We start from the raw sequence: 1350 nt of genomic DNA on the forward strand, positions 1-1350 counted from the left end.
AAAATCTCAATTCCTTTTCTAGTTTTTAAATTCTTGGGGGGGTTAAAATGGTTTGAAATCGGTGAGAAAACACTGGGAAGAAATGAGTTTGGGATGAGCGGTGGCGCTTCCCAGTGCTGTGTCCACGGGACGAGTCCTTCCCCCCGTCCCAGCGTGTCGTGGCTTCGCTCCCAGAAATATTTTGGGGAAGCAGTTTGTTCCCCTCCCGCTTGCTTTTATCTCTTCGAAACACGAGATGCTGCAGCCCTAAATCAATCTAACTGATAATCTGGGTACTAAAGCCTAATTAAGATATCAATTAATTTGCAGCGTGCATTTAACAAGAAATATCGCGTCGTTCTCCTCTATTATTCTCTGAAATTACTGCTGAGGGCTCTTTGTACAGATACCTTAATTAGACTTTTTATTGTTAATGGGCATATTAAGCAAATTAAAACTGGATATTAATACTTTCCATGAATTCCATAATTGGCTGAAAAATAGGAAGCGTCGGGAATAATTGCGGGAATTTGTGTACAGGGCTTGGGGGTTTTTTGGGGGTTTTTTTGGTGCTGTTTTGTGTTTTAATCCTTCCCAGAAACCCTTCTGCATTTCTAACAACAGGGTCCTGGAAGTCTCTCATTAATTTTAATATTTACCAAACGCAAAGGAGCCCAAGCTCCTGGGTTTCCTTCTGCACACAGATCCTTCGGAGCCGTTCCCTCTTGCTAATTATTAAATTATTGAGGTTTTCCTTTTTTTTTCCCTTTTTTTTTTTTGGGGGGGGGGGGGGGCGGCCGAGTATAAAATCCTTTAAGCGAAGAAGGGAAATGTGGGATTCAAACCTCCAGCACGAATGGAAGGTGGGGTTTTATTTCCTGGCGGTTTGTGATCTCGAAGGTCAAAAATTCCGTGTCAGGCCATGCAAGAGGGCGGGAAAAAGGAGATTTTTGGGAAGGGAAAAGGGTTTTCCCCATCTGCCAGGGATGGGGCTGATCCCAACTATTCCTCAAGCTTTCTTATCACAAGATAAATACATTTATAAATATAAACACACATATCCGAGCAGGGATTTGGCCTCGATGCTCCTGATGGTCCCTTCCAACGTGAGACGCTCCCTGATTCCATGGAATATTCTATATAAAACGTATATATTGATATGATCCCTATAATGATGGGATAAATATATCCCCTCTATCCCCGTGGGTGTGTGTATGTGTATCTCTCCTCTACACACACAGCAATGCGTCTAAATCCCCCAAATCCCACAAAATGCACAAGAAACCGCCAAAAATCAGCCACGTTCTGGCAGGACACCACGACAAAACCACCTCGGCTCGGTCCCCACGGCTGGGGGTGCAGTGGGGGGGG

The 1350-nt window shown here is 44.2% G+C and overlaps 1 protein-coding gene across 1 annotated transcript in view; it reads left to right on the forward strand.

Moving 5' to 3' along the window:
• PEBP4 (phosphatidylethanolamine binding protein 4) overlaps positions 1-428 on the forward strand; it is a 33697-nt gene extending 33269 nt beyond the window's left edge. The window contains exon 4 of the mRNA XM_042024832.1: positions 1-428. This exon is cut by the window's left edge and continues 70 nt beyond it. Within this exon, the coding sequence (XP_041880766.1) occupies positions 1-29 (29 nt within the window). The 3' untranslated portion in view covers positions 30-428.
• The last annotated feature ends 922 nt before the right edge of the window (positions 429-1350 follow it).

This window comes from Corvus kubaryi, unplaced genomic scaffold (genome assembly GCF_017639235.1).
Source record: "Corvus kubaryi isolate FWS band 111438036 unplaced genomic scaffold, C.kubaryi_AGA036_p1.0 37265, whole genome shotgun sequence".
Taxonomy (NCBI): Eukaryota; Metazoa; Chordata; class Aves; order Passeriformes; family Corvidae; genus Corvus; species Corvus kubaryi.